Source organism: Coregonus lavaretus (assembly GCF_964263955.1).
Source record: "Coregonus lavaretus genome assembly, contig: HAP1_SCAFFOLD_2075, whole genome shotgun sequence".
NCBI classification, from domain to species: domain Eukaryota; kingdom Metazoa; phylum Chordata; class Actinopteri; order Salmoniformes; family Salmonidae; genus Coregonus; species Coregonus lavaretus.
Window position 1 is genome coordinate 14,310 of NW_028156734.1, and position 18,127 is coordinate 32,436.

The 18,127-nt window shown below is 42.7% G+C and overlaps 1 protein-coding gene across 1 annotated transcript; it reads left to right on the forward strand.

The window, feature by feature from the left end:
- Positions 1 to 1,809: 1,809 nt before the first annotated feature.
- LOC311126028 (MORN repeat-containing protein 4-like) lies at positions 1,810 to 16,904 on the forward strand (the record flags this gene model as incomplete). Its single annotated transcript, XM_084200059.1, has 4 exons — positions 1,810 to 1,876; positions 8,634 to 8,748; positions 12,227 to 12,336; positions 12,414 to 16,904. The coding sequence occupies 4 exons, from the start codon at positions 1,810 to 1,812 to the stop codon at positions 12,584 to 12,586; spliced, it is 465 nt and encodes a 154-aa protein (XP_084056185.1). The 3' UTR covers positions 12,587 to 16,904.
- Positions 16,905 to 18,127: the final 1,223 nt, after the last annotated feature.

An 18,127-nucleotide genomic window follows, 5' to 3' on the forward strand; every position in this document is an offset into this window, starting at 1 on the left:
AGGAATGGGGTTTCTAAGTTGTAAACGCAGAATGAGTTTATTAAAAACTGGTCAATTTTCACATCAATGTTTTTTTTCTTCAGGTTTCCTTCAGCTTAATCACATTAATTCAATTGCGATCTTTATGACTTCCTGCTTGCCATGTGGTATTTTTCAGGACTAAAAGAATGTCCCCTCTACTTTGCCATATTGGTTTAGATATCATCTGCTTGGTGACAAAACCCTCGCCACCCCTCGCAGCTGTTCTTTTGCGCTATATGGTCAAATAAATCAGAGTTTTCAATGAAACCCGACACCAAAGTATAATTACCAAATTGATACACCAAAGTTACATAATATCATTAAAAAGCAGCCTCAATGGCGGTTTATATCTCTTCAGAGACGTGGACGGCACATAAAAGGCAAGGGCAAACGGTTTAACAAGGAGCACTCCGGCTAATTAAACCGGCGAACTCCATTGAAAGAGGGGTTGCCCTTCACAAAAATGTATTCCATAGCTTCACTAGAGAGGCGCAGACAGCCAATCGGATGAGTGTTTGAATCAAGGTCAAGTGAAAGATGCTCAATAGGACCGCTCCACCTTGGAATGATGCTGAAGCCTCTTGCCAGGAGATGCGAGGCTACGAAAAGCTAATTTTCACTGGAAGGTGTAGAATCATCCACCAACCGTTTTTCTTTCAGTGATGTAGGAAAGGTGGATTCTCTTGGTGTAAAAATACCTACCAGGTAAATTATTTGTTTGTTTATTCGCCCTGATATCGACTGTCAGCCTGTGAATCTGGCAATGATGATTTCCTCAATGCTATGCGCCGGATACGTGAAAGGGAAACATTTTAGACTGGGGATACTCACGCTCTATTGTATTGATTCCTACATTAAGAGAATAACAATATCTATTAATAAATGGATTCCTTTTCTTATTGTTAAAGATATAAAAGTGTTTTGGTTTTATTAAAATGTACTGATGTAACATATCAGTTATATCCAGAGGAGAAAGAAAGAGGATGAGAATCCTTCAATCGTCCCTGTGTGACAGACACAGCCTAGTCTACGTCAACGAGCAATGGAATATCTCGATGGACGTTCCATGCTTAGGCTATAACTGTGTTCTTGATAATATTATTTCTCCCAGACCCGCCATCACATCTATAGGCTATAGTTCGGGTAGGCCATTCGTTCGTTCAGTAGGCTATAGCCTGATAATTCCTTTTCATTAGTTACAAAGATAATAAAGTCAACATTATTAAAATGCCTAACGTCATGGCGCTCATAGGTATATTTTACAGTCTCTGTACTGTATGTAGCCTACGGCAAAATAATGCCGAGATCAGCTCTCTGTGTGAGTTAATCCACGGGTTGTCCAGGCGAGCGCTTCAAGATGTGCGTCAAAATGTGTCTCAATCAGTTTAGCACTATGTGGGTGTTTGCAGAGCAATCATACACCCATTAAGTTAGAGGGGCACAAAGTACATGAGGATCGAGGTGGCTGGGGGGTGAAGTTGGCGAATTTTGTATTTTTCAAACACGTGAAACAGCTTTTTGCTGCAATCTAAAGCCATAATCATTATGCCTAATTCTATGTCAAAAATATGTCTATTTTTCTGCATAGGTTATCTAAGCGTACCTCTTTACCTGTTCAATTGTCATTTTAATTAATGATGCACTTTGATTCTTTAAGAACTTTTATGCCTTAGGAGTTTAGTACAACTGCCACACTGGTATATAGTATCATAACCCAATAATGAATTATGTGTGTGTGTGTGTGTGTGTGTGTGTGTGTGTGTGTGTTTACAACAGGACCTGTGTGATATGACCCTGACAAGAGGATCCTTCACCTATTCCAATGGTGAAGAGTACCATGGGGAGTGGAGGGAAGGCAAGATCCCTCTATCCCTTTATCCCTTCACTCATCCCTCTATCCCTTTATCCCTTCACTCATCCCTCTATCCCTTTATCACTTCACTCATCCCTCTATCCCTTTATCCCTTCACTCATCCCTCTATCCCTTTATCCCTTCACTCATCCCTCTATCCCTTTATCACTTCACTCATCTCTCTATCCCTTTATCCCTTCACTCATCCCTCTATCCCTTTATCACTTCACTCATCCCTCTATCCCTTTATCCCTTCACTCATCCCTCTATCCCTTTATCACTTCACTCATCCCTCTATCCCTCTATCACTTTACTCATCCCTTAATCACTTCTTCACCCCTCTCTTTGATGCCCATTCATCTTTCCATTCTTCTGTTACTGTCCATTCATCCTGAATCACATCACCTCATTATTTTATTTATTTATTTATTTATTTTCTAAAAGGAAATAACTAGGGTGAGGAGTTTTTTGGGGTACTTTTGATTTGAAGGCATGTATGGCAGAAGGAGTCTCTGGTTACCATGGAGACAGCTTGATTCACTGACTGAAGGTCTCTCGTCAAAGAGATTGCATTTATTTTGAGAGATCTGGAAATATAATTTCTACATTCAAGACCGGAAAAACAAATTGATAATAAAATACCTTTCTTTTAGTTATTTTTTTCTGTTACTTTCTAGCATGTCAAGCTAACTTACAGAGATACCTAGCTAGCTGGTTGATGTTTTCCTTTTGCAACCAGGGTAGCGAAAAGCAACATTCACCTCCACAAATGCTGTTTACATTTATATCCAGACTGAATTAAGCACTTAAGGGACCTCATGGGCTACCCTTAACTTTTTCACCTAATTTAATGGGGAAATTTGCCTTAAAATGTTTTGTGCAACTAACTTAAAGTTAAGGAAACTTTAAGGGAAAGATGAGGGGAAAATTAACTTAAGCTGTTTTATGCAACCGGTCCCTGGTCCTAATCATATATCATGGCCTGGTCCTAGAAATAGCACAAGTATACTGAACAAAAATATAAACGCAAATCAGTCAATTAAAATAAATTCATTAGGCCCTAATCTATGGATTTCACATGACTGGGACGGGGCACAGCCATGGGTGGGCCTGGGAGGGCCCACCCACTGGGAGGGCCCACCCACTCCCACCCACTCCCACCCACTTGGGAGCCATGCCCACCCACTGGGGAGCCAGGCCCAGGCAATCAGAATGAGTGTTTCCCCACAAAGGACTTTATTACAGACATAAATATTCCTCCGTTTCATCAGCTGTCTGAGTGGCTGGTCTCAGACAATCCTGTAGGTGAAGAAGACGGATGTGGAGGTCCTGGGCTGGCGTGGTTACATGTGGTCTGCGGTTGTGAGGCTGGTTGGATGTACTGCCAAATTCTCTAAAACAATGTTGAGAAATTAAAATTAAATGATCTGGCAACAGCTCTGGTGGACATTCCTGCAGTCAGCATGCCAATTGCATGCTCCCTCAAAACTTGAGACATCTGTGGCATTGTGTTGTGTGACAAAACAGCACATTTTAGAGTGGCCTTTTATTGTCCCCAGCACAAGGTGCACCTGTGTAATGATCATGTTGTTTAATCAGTGTCTTGATATGCCACACCTGTCATGTGGATGGATTATCTTGGCAAAGGACAAATGCTCACTAACAGGGATGTAAACACATTTAGAGAGAAATAAGCTTTTTGTGCGTATGGAAAATGTCTGGGATCTTTTATTTCAGCTCATGAAACATGGGACCAACACTTTACATGTTGCGTTTATGTTTTTGCTCGGTATAGATACAACATTTATGTACGCCAACAATACACTTCAGACATTAAAGTCAAGTTAGCAGGTACTTTACATGCTCAATTCCCTCTCTGGATCTATTCCTCACTGTGTCAGCCTCAGGTGTCTGGAGGTTTATTCAAGTTTCTCTTCAAACTAATCAAAAGTCTCAACTCAGTCCAGATTGTTGCTTCTGAGTAGAGAGGAGTGGTAGGCTGCAGCCTAAGGGTGTGTCGTCTGTACTAATTATAGGTCAAAAACAATATCCCTATCCACCGGCAATTCTCTACAGACTATATACCATCTGCTGTCATAGCGACAACACATATACGCGCACACACACACACACACACACACACACATACAAATACACACACTGATGCGTTATACCCACATTAACGCTACACTGACTAAACCAGTATTTGCAGTTTGACAAAAACACAAGATGTCATGGTAACCCCATGGATAAAGGAAGCCATAATAACTACAGAACAAGTTTGGAGCTATTTTAGAAAAGGTTCTGTTTAACTGATAACATATGGTGGCTTCAGAGAGCTCAGTTGGTGTGGCTGGTGTGTTGTTTAGTTCCCTTGTTGTAAGGGTGATTGATCTGTTTGTATTGACAGGTATAGCTAACAGGTTGAAGTGTGACACACAGGAGACAGGCTGACTGATTACATATATTTTAGCATCTTTTATCATCCACCGTTCAAGTTTTTTATTAGCTAAGAAAGAGAACTTTGAGAGAGATGTTTGTGTGTGTGTGGGTGGGGGGTGGGGGGTGGGGGGGGGGGTCAGTGCACTAGGACTATTGATTGACATAAAAGCCGACACATTCAGCTAAAGCTAAATTAGCATGGCAACCGTGGCAACCGTGACCTAACAACAAGATTGTCCCCGACGACTCGTCGCTAAGAACCGTTCACCAGATTAAACTCTGAACTGATTTATGGAATCAAACTAGATGAAAGGAGAGATGGGCAGCTTGTAAGTACAGTAGAGTACACAAGCTATTAGCTGGTCACAAGCTTGGCCTTTAATTAGTGCTTTTATTGTTTTAGACTGTTCTTTTTATTTTCCACTTTTTACTGCTTCTTGTTTGCTTTGACTTATTTTCATTGTATTGTTTTAATGTTAAGTGTGTTTCTATTTTTAATGCACTTTAAATACAATTTGATTTGATTTGATATGATCGAGTACCACTACTGCTTTAGCTAAACAAGTACGGCTAATTACTCTGTACAATAGGGGGGAAATAATTAGTTGTAATACTAGGGGGAAATGAATTAGTTGTAATACAAGGGGGAAATGAATTAGTTGTAATAGTAGGGGGAAATGAATTAGTTGTAATACAAGGGGGAAATGAATTAGTTTTAATACTAGGGGGAAATGAATTAGTTTTAATACTAGGGGGAAATGTGTGTGTAGTAGTACATCTGGCTTGGAAACAACTTGTGGCATTGATAATAGTTCTGTCAAACTGTCAAGTCATTTCCCACAAATTAGTTTTGTTCAGAATGTGTGTTAGAGAAACATGGGATAGAAATACACTTTTTTGTGTCCTTTAAGTTTTAAATTGTTGCAATTCCACCTCGCTTGCCTTGTGTAAGCCGACTAACGTCCTTGCTAGTCAGTGGAAGGAATCCTCAGGAATTGTACTTACTTAATTCTACTTGGCTTGGACACTGAGATTTGTGGGACACAAATCCCCTGTCAACCCCGTACGACACACACACACACACACACACACACACACACACACACACACACACACACACACACACACACACACACACACACACACACACACACACACACACACACACACACACACACACACACACACACACACACACATTCCGGAAGGCTCTTGACTGTATTTCAGCCAGTTATATTTAACTCGCCGTCCAAATCTATTAAAAAAAAAAACTAACTGAGATTAGAGAGAGGAGGTTTGCGTAGTCATAGTGACAGATGGCACATCTAATTTAGTAAATCTACACCACTAGCTGGCAGCGCTGTGCTCTTTCATCCCGTTCCTCTCCCTCCCTCACCCACCCCTTCCCCTCCCTCACCCCTCCTCCTCTCACCCCATCTCCCTCACCCCCTTCCTAAATCCTAATATTGTGTAATACTAATTTAGTACACTACTACCTGGCAGGAGAAAACCACACACATTTCCCTCACTCACCCTCACCTCCCCATTCCTCCCTCCCCCTTCTCCCTTCCTTTCCCTCTCTCACTCTCACCTCCCCTTCCTAAATCCTAATCCACTGTGTTCACTTGTGTGCTCCGCTACTTTACGTTCAAACGTATTGCTTCCTAAATACCTACGGAGCAACGAGAAGCTCTGAACAACATTTCACCTGACCTCATTCAGTAGACCTCATTCAGTGGACCTCATTCAGTAGACCTCATTCAGTGGACCTCATTCAGTGGACCTCATTCAGTGGACCTCATTCAGTGGACTTCATTCAGTAGACCACATTCAGTGGACCTCATTCAGTAGACCACATTCAGTGGACCTCATTCAGTAGACCTCATTCAGTGGACCTCATTCAGTAGACCTCATTCAGTGGACTTCATTCAGTAGACCACATTCAGTGGACCTCATTCAGTAGACCACATTCAGTGGACCTCATTCAGTAGACCTCATTCAGTGGACCACATTCAGTGGACCTCATTCAGTGGACCTCATTCAGTAGATCTCATTCAGTAGACCTCATTCAGTAGACCTCATTCAGTGGACCTCATTCAGTAGACCTCATTCAGTGGACCTCATTCAGTGGACCTCATTCAGTAGACCTCATTCAGTGGACCTCATTCAGTAGGCTACAATTTGGAGAAGGTTGTAGCCTACAATACACACAGGTTTAAAATACAAATACATAAAAAATGTAGGATTTATTTTTGTAAAGTGTGTTGAGACTTGACTTGAATGCCTCCTATAGGGTATTTGTTAAATCTCCATGGACTGACAGGACAAAACATCTACATTTGACATTTACATTTTAGTCATTTAGCTTCTTCTTTTTTAACTCACTATATTTTTTAATTCACATTCTTTGCTAGAAGTGACAAGGCAGCCTGTTTTTTAAGTTCCAAGTACATTCAGAGACCCTGAGAGTGGTATGTCTTAGAGCAAGAACATGTTGTTAGTCCTACTTCACTGTTAAATGACTTTTGATCCAACTACCCATGAAAAGTGTAACTACAGCTGTTACAGAGACCCTGAGATGTGTGTTTGAATAGAAAAGGCCTAGAAATCCAAAAGCAGCAACAGTCTAGAAGTTAACAAGGACAAAGGCAAGACAGGCGACCTCTTTTCAACCTCCAAGAAAGTTCAGAAACCCTGAGATAAGAGGTATTCGGACCAATACATTTTTATTCCTGACCCAAACACCCCATGAAAAGTGATGTGAGTTTGAATAGACAGGACTGGAACTTCAAAATAAGCTGCATGTATAGTCTAAAGAACAAGGACAAAAGTTGTTTGTGAGTGAGACAACAGACAGCTAGACAGACAGATAGACAGCTAGATAGACAGCTAGACAGCTAGACAGCTAGATAGACAGATAGACAGCTAGACAGACAACTAGACAGACAGGTAGACAGCTAGACAGCTAGATAGACAGCTAGACAGACAGCTAGACAGCTAGACAGACAGCTAGACAGCTAGACAGACAGCTAGACAGCTAGATATACAGCTAGATAGACAGCTAGACAGACAACTAGACAGACAGGTAGACAGCTAGATAGACATATAGGTAGACAGCTAGACAGCTAGACAGACAGCTAGACAGCTAGATAGACAGCTAGACAGACAGCTAGACAGACAGCTAGACAGTTAGATAGACAGCTAGATAGACAGCTAGACAGCTAGATAGACAGCTAGACAGACAGCTATACTATAGAGCTGATGGTTTCATATGATCCAATAAGCTCTTCACCTTATATTAACTTCTTACACGAGGCATCTTTATCCTTTATCCACATGGTGAATTATGAAGAATTATTATAAAAATAAGGTGGTCTTTTGATGTCTTTCATTGACGTTTTGGAGTGAATCTGACATTTTTGCTTTTTGTCCAGTTTGGGATTTGACAACATTTGTGACAGTCGCGCTATTGCAATTTTATTTTGCACTAACTTGCTCACTCGCTAACTAACTGATAACTAACATAAGTAACTAACTAACTTGAAACTAACTAACTGATAACTAATAAACTTGTAACTAACTTGTAACTAACTAACAACTAACTGACTTAATATTTTATTTTATTTAACCTTTATTTATCCAATAAAGATTAAATAATTAAGAACAAATACAATGACGGCCTTGGTAACTAACTAACTAACTAACTAACTAACTAACTAACTAACTAACTGGTAACTAACTAACTAACTGGTTTGTCTGTCCCCCAGGTCTGAGACATGGTCTAGGCCAGTAACTAACTGGTTTGTCTGTCCCCCCAGGTCTGAGACATGGTCTAGGCCAGTAACTAACTGGTTTGTCTGTCCCCCAGGTCTGAGACATGGTCTAGGCCAGTAACTAACTGGTTTGTCTGTCCCCCAGGTCTGAGACATGGTCTAGGCCAGTAACTAACTGGTTTGTCTGTCCCCCAGGTCTGAGACATGGTCTAGGCCAGTAACTAACTGGTTTGTCTGTCCCCCAGGTCTGAGACATGGTCTAGGCCAGTAACTAACTGGTTTGTCTGTCCCCCAGGTCTGAGACATGGTCTAGGCCAGTAACTAACTGGTTTGTCTGTCCCCCAGGTCTGAGACATGGTCTAGGCCAGTAACTAACTGGTTTGTCTGTCCCCCAGGTCTGAGACATGGTCTAGGCCAGTAACTAACTGGTTTGTCTGTCCCCCAGGTCTGAGACATGGTCTAGGCCAGTAACTAACTGGTTTGTCTGTCCCCCAGATCTGAGACATGGTCTAGGGCAGTAACTAACTGGTTTGTCTGTCCCCCAGGACTGAGACATGGTCTAGGCCAGCTGACGTTCAGTGATGGGACGTGTTACACTGGTCAGTTCGAGAACGGACTCTTCAACGGCTGTGGGATGCTGGTCTTCCCTGATGGTTCCAGGTAACAATATCTCACCATTCCCATTTCACCTTTGACCCTGCTAATGACATTACAACTGTCTGATGTCTAAAATGACACCCTATTCCCCATTATAGCACACTTCTTTTGACTGATGCCCTGAATCGTAGGGCGAAGGCAAAGTGGTGCACTGTAGAGTCATTAGATATTTCCCCTGATCATTTTCTTAATTTGTGTTACCTCTAACTGGAAAATACTTGAATTCCTTACCACTTGCATGTGATTTTGCAAACAGATGTTCTCTCTTAGTGTTGTCATTTTAGACGCAACAGGCAGCGCTTTTCTCTAGATCCAACTCTACGCCGATGTCACAAAAGTAAATTTGGACGCAATTTCTGTTGCTTGCAACATAATTAGAACAAACCTCCTTAACCTTGAGAGAAAAGCTTGATTGAGACAATTAAGTGTAAATTGCTTTAACAAGGATCACGGCAACGTCACGCACTGCGCAGCTAAAGTTGCACAAATTGACTTTTTGTGCTACATATTGTATTCCGTGTCACAGAGCACGTAGCAGCCCTGGGTTGTGAGAACAGGAGATTGGATCATTCCATCAATGAAGATTCTACCCACCTCAGGTCAAGGTTCTCTGTGACAGCGTTCTGTGTTCTGACAGCATTCTGTTATTGTTAGAGACCTCCTGGTGACATCTCTCAGCTGAATTATACCTATAAAATGACAACATAGCTCACTAAATAGTTATGCACCAGACATACATTTTTGAGAATCCACTCAAAACAAACAAGACAATCAGTGTGCAGAAACAAACTCCTTGACATTGGGGTCGGGTTCATTATGGTACGCCATGAAAAACACTTTTAAACGCTTTGCAAAAGAAAAGTAAAATCAGAATTCAGAATCACCTTTATTCGCAAAGTACATTTACACATACTCAGAATTGTACTTGGTGATATGGTGCTGCTAGTGAAAGACAACATTTAGAGACAATACAGACAATGGAGTTTAAACAAAGTTTACATACATTATATACAACTAGGTAGAGTGAACATAGAGCTATAAGAGGATGAGCAGATATACAAATACACAGTGGGTATACGGTTGATACACAGTGGGTATACGGTTGATACACAGTGGGTATACGGTTGATACACAGTGGGTATACGGTTGATACACAGTGTGTATACGGTTGATACACAGTGGGTATACGGTTGAGACAGAGTAGGTATACGGTTGATACACAGTGGGTATACGGTTGATACACAGTGGGTATACGGTTGATACACAGTGGGTATACGGTTGATACACAGTGGGTATACGGTTGATACACAGTAGGTATACGGTTGATACACAGTAAGTATACGGTTGATACACAGTGGGTATACGGTTGATACACAGTAGGTATACGGTTGATACACAGTGGGTAAACGGTTGATACACAGTGGGTATACGGTTGATACACAGTAGGTATACGGTTGATACACAGTGGGTAAACGGTTGATACACAGTGGGTATACGGTTGATACACAGTGGGTAAACGGTTGATACACAGTGGGTATACGGTTGATACACAGTGGGTATACGGTTGATACACAGTGGGTAAACGGTTGATACACAGTGGGTATACGGTTGATACACAGTGGGTAAACGGTTGATACACAGTGGGTATACGGTTGATACACAGTGGGTATACGGTTGATACACAGTGGGTAAACGGTTGATACACAGTGGGTAAACGGTTGATACACAGTGGGTATACGGTTGATACACAGTGGGTAAACGGTTGATACACAGTGGGTATACGGTTGATACACAGTGGGTATACGGTTGATACACAGTGGGTAAACGGTTGATACACAGTGGGTAAACGGTTGATACACAGTGGGTAAACGGTTGATACACAGTGGGTATACGGTTGATACACAGTAGGTATATGGTTGATACACAGGGGGTATACGGTTGATACACAGTGGGTATACGGTTGATACACAGTAGGTATCCAGTTGATACACAGTGGGTATACGGTTGATACACAGTGGGTATACGGTTGATACACAGTGAATGTACAAATGTATAGTATCAGTATGAATGTCTAAATGCAGATATGAAGAGAGTGCAATGCAGTATAGTGCAGTTATTTAGTGTACAGTTCAGAGATGGCTTGATGTGGTGTGCAGCATAGAGTGCATAGTCCTTTAGTCTCTATGGGCCAGATGGCCGGTTGGTGAGGGCCACAGGCCGGGGGAAGAAACTTTTCATGTGGCAGGAGGTTTTGGTCATGAGTGATCTGAACCGCCTGCCAGATGTGAATTTTTGGAGGAGGGGGTGACCGGGGTGGGAGGGGTAGGCAATCTTTCCTGCACACTCCCTTGCCCTGGAGACGTGCAGGACCTCGATGAAGGGCAGGTGGCAGCCGATGACCCTCTCTGCAGACCGGAAAATGCATTGCAGTTTGCCCTTGCAGTGGGCAGAAGCAGGCCCCAACCGGACGGTGATGGAGGAGGTGAGGATGGGCTCAACGATTGATGCGTAAAACCGGATCAGGATTGACTGGGAGATGTAGTTTTTTCAGCTGCCGCAAGTAGTACATCTGCTGCTGTGTCTTCTTGGTGACCTCTGTGATGTTGTCCTGGGAGATGATGGTCCCCAGGTATCTGAACGATTCAGCCGTGCTAACAGCTGAGCCATCAATCTCAAAGCGGAGAGATGGTGGGCCGTTTTCTAAAGTCAACCACCATTTTCACGGTTTTGTCTGTGTTGAGTTCCAGGTTATTGCGACTGCACCGGGCCACTAGCCGGTCGACCTCTCCAAGGTACATGGACTCATCGCCTTCGGTGATGAGACCGACCAGAGTGGTGTCATCTGCAAGTTTGAGTAGTTTGACAGATGCGTTGTTGGAGGTGCAGTCATTGGTGTAGAGTGAGTAGAGACGAGAGCACGCATCCCTGCGGCGCTCCAGGGCTGAGGGATAAAGAGTCCGAAAGGTGTATTTCCAGCTTCACATGTTGCATCATGTTGGACAGGAAGTCAGTGAACAACTGACAGATGGAGCTGGACACGTTCAACTGGGAGAGTTTGTCTTGTAACAGTTCTGGGATGATGCTATTGAACGCTGAACTAAAGTCCACAAACAATATCATTGCATATGTCTTTGGGTTATCGAGGTGTTTGATGATGTATTGTAGGCCCACGTTGGGTGAGGTAGCCGAGCGGTTAAGAACGCTGGGCCAGTAACCGAAAGGTCTCTGGTTCAAATCTCTGAGCCGACTAGGTGAAAAATCTGTCTATGTGGCCTTGAGCAAGGCACTTGCACCTGTAAGTTGCTCTGGATAAGAGTGTCTGCTAAATGACTAAAATGTAAATGTTGACAGCATTGTCCACAGACCTGAGCCTTTCTTATTGGACAAACCCAGTTAGTTCCTCCCTGTTTCAGTCTGTTTTCTTCCATTTGGTGCCTAATGAACACACCCCACTATTTTTGCATCTGTGTGTCTCTTGCAGGTACGAGGGAGAGTTTATTCAGGGGAAGTTCCAAGGCGCAGGCGTCTTCAGTCGTTTTGACGGGATGAAGTTCCAAGGAGAGTTCAAGAGTGGATGTGTGGAGGGATACGGTAAACAGTAGAAGGTTAGGTTTAGGTTTAAGTTAATGACATAAACCTGAACTTGAACTTAAACTTGACCTCTGCAGGTATGCTGACGTTCGCTGACGGAGGTCCAGAAAGCGGGCGAGGAGGAGGAAGAGGAGGGACGAGCCACGAGGGTCTGTTTGAGAGCGGCCAGCTGGTGGGCAGAGAGGGGTGCCAGGGCACGGTGCAGCGGGCACAGGGGGCAGCTGCCAAGGCACGGGCACTCTCGATGTGACCTGCAGCTAGGGGGCGCTACTCAGGGAGCAACAACAACAATAGGGTAGCATTTCACTATCATACTCATACCCTTCTTTTTCTTCATTCTGCTCTGTTTCTTTACGGTTATACTCCTCCATACACTGAGTGTACAAAACATTAAGAACACCTTTGCCCTCAGAACAGCTTCGATTCGTCGGGGCATGGACTCTACAAGGTGTTGAAAGCGTTCCACAGGGATGCTGGGCTATGTTGACTCCAGTGCATCCCACAGTTGTGTCAAGTTGGCTGGAAGACCTTTGGGTGGTGGACCATTCTGGATACGCACGGGAAACTGTTGAATGTGAAAATCCCAGCAGCGTTGCAGTTCTTGACACACTCAAACCGGTGCGCCTGGCACCTACATCATACCCTGTTCAAAGGCACTTCAATCTTTTGTCTTGCCCATTCACCCTCTGAGTGGCACACATACACAGTCCATGTCTCAATTGTCTCAAGGCTTAAAAATCCTTCTTTAACCTGTCTCCTCCCCTTCATCTACACTGATTGAAGTGGATTTAACAAATTACATAAATAAGGGATTATAGCTTTTCACCTGGATTCACCTGGTCAGTCTATGTCACGGAAAGAGAAGGTGTTCCTAATGATTTGTCCACTGTAGGGCTGTTATGGTCACCATATTACTTCCACACCAGCAGTCACCAGTCATGGCCGCAGTTAAATTCCACGTGACCGTTGAGTCACGGTAACTAGGCTTCTCCAAATGCGCCGATGCCACGGATAGTCATTAGTAGCCTACCAAACTTGCTAACTGCCAGTCGCTAATGGCCGGCCCTCAGCGCTCTATTGTCCCTCTAATCACTCTGACATCAATGCAAATGCATTCAAAAATAAAATCAATCACTTCACGAGAGCCCTGGCATTCAGAGTGTGAGTGGAATAGGATCACCTGTTGTGCAGCGAGATCCAGCTCCTCATAGCTGGTTGATGCATTGAATGAAATAAGTGTTCCTATAAGCCCATGTTGCCTCCTGTAGCTCAGTTGGTAGAGCATGGCGCTTGCAACGCCAGGGTTGTGGGTTCGATTCCCACGGGGGGGCCAGTATGAAAAATGTATGCACTCACTAACTGTAAGTCGCTCTGAATAAGAGCGTCTACTAAATCTCTATAGGCTAGGCTATGCAATTGTGTGAGAAAACAGAGTTTTGATGGTCTCAATTAAAAAGAGGAGGATCCCATCAACTATCTATAGGCTTACTATGTTTATTTCTCAACTTCCCTAATATTAAGCATATTGCTTTGCTTTACAATCGGAGTAGCCTACCTGGCTGGCATGAAAATGAACAGTGTGAAAAGCGTCTTCCATTCGCTGTTCAAGTGTATACGGATGACATGTCTTTTACCCCGCCCCTGTTCCGACAGGTGCATGATAATGGCCCATTCTATACCAAAATTAATTTCACACATATATTATTTAGTATATGTAAAGACACATTTATAATAGTCTGATGGGTGAGAATATTATCCCTTGTGAATGATGCCCAGCGTGTGCAGTCTAAGGTAAGAAACAGCGCGTGCATTCTTTTGGCAACTTTTATTAAATCATAGTCGCATGCATCGTGTGGCCTAGCCCACAGGCCTAGATGTTTTGATAAGGTTTGTATCACAACTAAAGTGGCCAAATAACTTCAAACGTAGCCTACAGGCCCAAGACCCCTGGAACAGGGTTGGAGAGCCCATAGCCTACAGAGCCTAGTGAAACGTGTTCTTATAAGCCCAGTCATTGCGCAGTCGCGTGTGAAAAGAGAGTTTTGACAGGCCACTATTTAAAAGAGGATGCCAGCTTTCTCTTACTGCAAAATGTATTGCTCAATTCTTAAAATTAAGTACATTCATACCCTTTACATTTGGTGTACCCTACCTGGCATATTAAAAACGTAACCGCACGTAACATTCGCTTTTCGAGTGAAGGCTACGGATGATGTGTTTTTTTTTTTGTGGGCCATTCTAAATAAAAAATAATTCCACACATATATTAGTAGGCTATATGTAAAGACCAGATTAAATTGAGAATAGTCTGATGGGTGAGAATATTATCAAGTGCTTGTCAAATTGTGAATGAGAGACTGATGAAGTGTGTGCAGCTTGCGCAAGCAGAGCTCATGCCTTTCATTAGACTTTTTTCAAATCATCATTAGTCGCATCATGCGGCCTTAGAATGTATTAAAAATCTAAACATATAGCCCAACGTTTGTATCACAACTAAAGTTGCATAAATAACTGTAAATTAAGCATATAGGAGGACCTGTTTCTTTGTTAACCGCTCAACACAGAATAGCTGCATGTGCGCACTCCCTCGGAAAACGTTTGGAGAAAATGTCCTATCTATTTTATTCAGCTATGTTCAATTGTATTCTTCATACTATAAAATAATTATAAGCAAATCCAGTCTGCTAAATGAACTAGTGTAGCCCACAGCCATATGGCATAGCCAGATCAGGGCCTAACATAAGGACAACTCAGAGTATGTTATTCTGTTCTTCTGAAAAAAACGACATTTTCTTCATATCATAATGTTTCTTTAGACCTGTCTAAAATAAATAATGGATTTATTGTGACGGTGTAGGCTATATTACATGGATTTATTATACTTTTTTAAAATGTAGATTTTCCAAAAGGTCCGCACCAGTGGCTTGTTGGCTATGCGTGGAAGCCAGAGATGCTAAACATGTTTATGGTAATTAGCAGTCAATTACTGTGACAAAATGTGATGACCGCCAGCCCAGTGTAGCTCAGTGTATATTCCCTTCTTGTGTTTCTCTCTTTTCTTTGTTTATCTTGATCTGTGTGTTTTTCACACCCCTCTTTGTATCCACACCGTTCTCTATCCACGTCTTTCTATTCATCTCTAACTCTATCGTGTGTTTTCCCCTCTGGTTGTGCTTGCTTGGTGCGCTACATGTCAGTAGACTTTACCCTCTACATCACAGTCAACCAACGAGCTACTGAATCTGATCCAGGATCTGCTGAGCCAAAACCCACACCTCCTCCTCCCCATCCCCAACCATTCATTCAACATACGGGTGCTACCTACCGACTGCTAAATATGTTCTCAGATCAGCTCTAACCGACACCAACCGCAACTACTCTGGAGTTGAAACTAGTGTCCAAGCAGGTAGAGACTGTTTTTGGATCTGTCACATTTCCACCACAGGGTTATACACCGGTGCTTGGCCTAAAGACTCAGACTTCACACCGGTGTCCCTCTGGAAAAGCAGCATTAGAGACAAGAGTCTCAAAATTTGAATCCAGAGTCTCAGTATTAGAATCCAGAGTCTCAGTATTAGAATCCAGAGTCTCAGTATTAGAATCCAGAGTCTCAGTATTAGAATCCAGAGTCTCAGTATTAGAATCCAGAGTCTCAGTATTAGAATCCAGAGTCTCAGTAGTTCTCAATAGATGCCTTGGTAATGTTATTATAGCTAGCTAGGGACTGGAGTATTCCCCTGCTAGCTAGGAGGACAGGAGATTTTCCCTGATCATGTGATCTGCCCAGGACAAAACTCCAGGCCTTAATTATTGTTGTCTATGCCCCCAAGTTCTTCCTGGTCCGGTCACATGGTTAGGAAAAGCTCCTGTCCCTGGTTATAGCTCCTGTGTTGTGAGGTTGGGAAGATGGGGTGAGGGGGTAGGAGGGTAGGACTATTGCTGTGTAGGTAGGGGTGATGGTAGGAGGGTAGGACTATTGCTGTGTAGGGAGGGGTGATGGTAGGAGGGTAGGACTATTGCTGTGTAGGTAGGGGTGATGGTAGGAGGGTAGGACTATTGCTGTGTAGGGAGGGGTGATGGTAGGAGGGTAGGACTATTGCTGTGTAGGGAGGGGTGATGGTAGGAGGGTAGGACTATTGCTGTGTAGGGAGGGGTGATGGTAGGAGGGTAGGACTATTGCTGTGTAGGTAGGGGTGATGGTAGGAGGGTAGGACTATTGCTGTGTAGGTAGGGGTGATGGTAGGAGGGTAGGACTATTGCTGTGTAGGTAGGGGTGATGGTAGGATGGTAGGACTATTGCTGTGTAGGTAGGGGTGATGGTAGGAGGGTATTTTCGTTGGATGGTACGGGATGGCTGCCATATTGGGCCAAACGACAAGTGTGTCTGCATTACGATGACACTAGTGCACTATATAGGGAATAGGGTGCCATTTGGGACGCAACCATAGGGATAAAGTCGGACAGTGGCGCACGAGTTTTGATTCGTCAACAAATGTTATCACACAGTAGAAAACCACCATTACAGGAACACACAGATGAACTTACTGTACAGCTGTTCCCTTCCTGTATCTGACAAATATGTAATCTTCAATTTTTTACGATAAATATAATAATAATAATAATAATAATAATAATATAATAAAATATCTGACAAATATGTCACGTTAAATGTTCAATGTCAGTATCTGTTTTCACAGAAAAAAGCAGAAAGAAAGAATGAAACAATGAATGTTTTGAACTAACTAATCTCAAGTTTTGTGAATAGTCGCACTAGTAACTAACACACATTTCACACGTGGTATGATGTAATATTGTGGCTGTTAAGGGAGAGTCTGTGTTTATGTGTAGTGTGTGGGGGGGGGGGGGGGTCATACCCATTGAAACTGAGAGGGCATCTGTGTTCCACCTCAAACTTGCCTATTCGAGTATATATTTACAAGACAGACATTTTTTTTACACCGAATTAATGAAAAATATTTAATAGAAAGAAATGAGGTGCATAACGTCTCTGGATGGCGGTGGTGGGGGTAAGCTTATTTCTGGTGTGGAGGTGTCTGTCTTACACGTCTCATTCATTTTTGTGGCTCTAAAGGGCTTTTCACATTAGTGAGCCGAACAGAGCCGAGCCAAACCAAGCTATACTGAGCTGGCCTTGTTAAGCATCTACCATAGTTGCTGGGACCGAGCTGAAAAGGACAATTGGAAAACAAATTCTACTAACATTTATGAGCCAGTATGGTTTGGGTCGGTATGACAGTTTGAAAAAGGTATTTGTGTGCCCTGTATGAAATCATGGCTTCTCCCTTAGTATCACGCTGTAATTCACTGAAAACCTGTTCCGTCTCGATTTGAAAATATGACACTCCAGAATGACTTATCCTTTCGCTTCTGTGTATTGAATCACCTTCCACCTGTTCTTGTACTGTACCATCCAAATGTATATACTTCACTCGAGGAACACATCCTGTTGATATATAGAATGTCTCATATGGTTTTGATGATGAGACACGTTTTAGCCTTAAAAAGGTTAGATGTGTATGACAGTGTTGCTCAAGCCATTCCCGGGGTTACAGGTTTTTGTTCTAGCCCAACACTAATAAACCTATAGTGCCTTCGGAAAGTATTCAGACCCCTTGACTTTTTCCACATTTTGTTATGTTACAGCCTTATTCTAAAATTGATTAAATTGCTTGTTCCCCTCATCAATCTACACACAATATCCCATAATGACAAAGCAAAAAGAGTTCAGATTTTTTTTGCCAGTGTTTAAAAATAAAAAACGGAAATATCA